Source organism: Mus caroli, chromosome 7, assembly GCF_900094665.2.
Source record: "Mus caroli chromosome 7, CAROLI_EIJ_v1.1, whole genome shotgun sequence".
In the NCBI taxonomy this organism is placed as follows: Eukaryota; Metazoa; Chordata; class Mammalia; order Rodentia; family Muridae; genus Mus; species Mus caroli.
The window spans coordinates 38744944-38748386 of record NC_034576.1 but is presented as its reverse complement, the minus strand read 5'-3'; the positions used below and the strand labels follow the sequence as shown (position 1 = coordinate 38748386).

Genomic DNA, 3443 nt, shown 5'->3' with positions numbered 1-3443 from the left:
CCTCTGGTCTCCAGGGACATGTAAAATCCTCCCCCCTCCCCCCCTCACACACATACAGAGAGAGAGAGAGAGAGAGAGAGAGAGAGAGAGAGAGAGAGAGAGAGAGAGAGAGAGAGATATTGATTTAACAAGAATCTTTTAGCTGCGTATTTGGTTTCACATCTGCCATTCCAGCACCAAGAGACTGAAACATGATGACTTCTATGACTCAGAGAGGTTTGTGCTACAGAGTTACAGGGCAGCCTGAATTTGAGTGACACCTTGTTTCAAAAACAAAACAACGCAAAAGAAAAAGAGCACCACATATGGCTTTAATCCCAGCACTTAGGAGGCAGAAATAGCAAGATATATATGAGTTCAAGGCCACCTGGTCTACATAGTGAGCACAAGGCCAGCCAGAACTCCATAGTGAGACCTTGACTCAAAATAATTGGATGGATGGACAGAGAGATAGCTATTTACTGGGTTGATGATATGAAGAAATGTATGGTATAAACAAATTATTAAATGGACTCTGCCTTGGAATAAAAGGAGAATTCCCAATAATTTCTGAAATGCCCCTAAACATATTCAAAAAAACAAAAAAACTTTTATTGAGTCTTTGTGAATTTCACTCCCCAGTCCCATGCATCTCCTGCCCCTTGATATCCATCTTCAGGAGGCCCTTGAAGTTGCCCCTGCAAAATAAAACAAACAATCCAAACAAACAAGTAAGCAGAAAAAACATATATTGTCATGAAATCTCCACTGACTCACAGAGAATACCCTTTTGTCTACACATCTTTACTCGCAAATGTTCATGGAATTGAGTCATTGTTCTGGTTCAAGGCCTCTGGACTCTCCTGCAGATCAATACTGGATCCTCACTGGGACTCCCCTTGGATATCCTGCTATTGCCCTGTCACATGGAGATCCTCAAGCTTTGAATCTGCAGGACCAGCCCCTTTACATCCTTCAACAACAATTCATAGGTGGGAAAGAGGTTAGGGTGGGCCAAACCAAAGGCCTGGACCTGGGCCTAGGAAGTAGCTGAGTTGGTCAGAATGTAAGCTCTTATACATCCACATCACTAGGATGAGCTCTCCAGAACTGCTCTGCTCATCTCAGCCAATGCTACAGCTGAAAGGGACAGCTCTCATGACCTGCACCAGGCCAAGCTCTACTATGCTGCCCAGATGAGGTAGAGGGCCAGCTCTCCCCAGTATTGCAGCTGCTGTTCATGAGAGAAGACACCCAGAGCCCATCCTGCAGTAGGAGCTTCTACAATGTGCAAGTATGTGGTAGAGAAATGGAAGAGAAAGAGAAGCAGAAAAGGTTTGAGCACCATGAAAAAAGGTGGAGGCAGAGATTAGAGTGGGGAGGAAGAGCCTCATGTGGGTAGCCTACCCTGCCACCAGATGCCATAGTGAATTCAGCCAACAGTGTCCCTGAGGGTCATGTCTGGGTTCCACTGCCATGTGTTAATGCCTGTGGCCCATATTACCACCATAGGTAATATGTCCATGTGGATGTTCTTGGTCTGTGTTATGTATGGCCTGGGGTCATGCTGAGGTACAAGGGCTGCACAGAGATGGCCTCAGCCCTCATTTGCCAGGCACCTAGCCTGGGTAATACAATACAGCTGTCCTGTGGTACAGGAAAGCCTGCCCTGGGGGTATGAGAGCTGATCTTATCCCTAATCTGCAGTGGGATATAGGGTAGATGCCTGAGCCTCCTCACTCCCACACATGTACCTGCAACTTTAAAAAAACAAAAAAAAACAAAAAAAAAACCCCTAGGTTGTTTTTTATGTATCTGTGAGCTACATGGAATGCCCACCAAATGTTTATGTTCTGACTGATCTTGAAAATATGACACTATTTGTGGAAATATTTTAGACTTTAGAAGGTACAACTTCGTTGGTAAAGGTCACAAGCGAAGAATATATCTGGTGCTCTCTTTGAATTATACTTACTCTCATGAAGTTTATATTATTTGTGTGCCTTGGGGGATTAGAACTATAAAGTATACTTGCAAAGGCATTTGCCATGTTATTAAGGTATACTCAACGTTCAGTTGCTAAATTTTTAGACAAACCTTACATATTCTATTTGGTTATGCTTGCTGAAACCATTCAAGAAAATAAAAGTACTATCCACAAAGCACATACATTTAACAATATGTATGTCCTTTAATAGATTAGTTTCATCAACATAGGTCTGGTAATGATGATAAGACATCAAAATATTGTCTCATGGTAGAGCATCTGCCTGGCATGCCTGTGCCTGGAGGTTTGATTCAAAGGACTGCAATAAGGAAGAGAAATCTGAGAAAAGAAATTGTCTAGTGGATATTGGCAAGAAATATTAAGTTTCTTATTTCCCTAATTGGTTCTTGATTTGTCAATAAGAAGGCCGAGAGCCAATTGCTGGGCAGATGGTATAGGTGGGACTTCCAGGTCCCAAAAGGAAGAGGAGACAAAGAGAAAGAGAGAGGGCTTTTATGCCATACTTGGGAGGAAGGAAGATGCTACAATCATGTAAGGACTCAGAGCAGCTAGAGCCTGCAGCCTCCACTACGGGGAGGGGGCCAAGAATGTAGGCAGGGGCTAGCTGATACAAGTCATTAAGTTTAGGGCAGGAGGAGAAAAGGAGATAATAACTGATAAGGGCATGGATTTCCAGGCAGGTGTTTCTGTGGCCAGCAATTGTGCCTAGCCTGCAAGTTGTAAAAAACTAAAGCTACCTGTGTGTCTTTATCCACAGACTCTAGGGTCTCCGAAGTGGGCTGGTGGATCAGTCGACTCCCAGAGCATAAGGGGGGGTGAGGGAGGGAGGGGGGGAGAGAGAGAGAGAGAGAGAGAGAGAGAGAGAGAGAGAGAGAGAGAGAGAGAGAGAGGCTGGGAGAGGGAAGGTTGGGGCTGGCGGCAGCCAATAGGAAGCCAGGGTGGAGATGATTGCAATCAATCCCAGAGCTAAATGAGTGAGACAAAAGGAAGCCAAGAGAGGCTGACAGCACAGTCATAGCTCCCAGATGAAGCGTCAGTAGCGTGATTTTTTTTTTTTAATCACAGGAGAAGTTGCTAATGCACAGGCCCAATTTCTGCCTCAAAATGTGTCTATTTTCACTAATTTCATGGGGCCCACACCTGTAAAAGCTTTCAGGTAGGAATTGATGGGGCTTAGTGCTGGAAAGCGTTCCTCTCTTCTTTACACTCTACAATATTCACCTACAATATACTGAAGGAATCTGAAGAATGAGAAAGCCTTTGTATAGTTTCTAACTTCACAGGAGACAGCCCATGTATGAATTCTCTTACAAGACAGTATATGTGGCCTTCCAACAATGTTTGCAGACAGACTCCAGTATATGTTCATTGACTGATTAACACCTGCCTTACACTAGAAAATTTCCAGTTTTTACATTAATCATTCTCACCTACAAGCTTTCTGATTACACACTTG

General features: G+C 43.9%; 1 protein-coding gene across 1 annotated transcript in view; it reads right to left on the bottom strand.

The window, feature by feature from the left end:
- Positions 1–569: 569 nt before the first annotated feature.
- Positions 570–3443, bottom strand: part of LOC110297897 (zinc finger protein 420-like) — a 24636-nt gene continuing 21762 nt past the window's right edge. The window contains exon 6 of the mRNA XM_021166975.1: positions 570–677. Within this exon, the coding sequence (XP_021022634.1) occupies positions 655–677 (23 nt within the window). The 3' untranslated portion in view covers positions 570–654. The remainder of the gene's footprint in view (positions 678–3443) is intronic.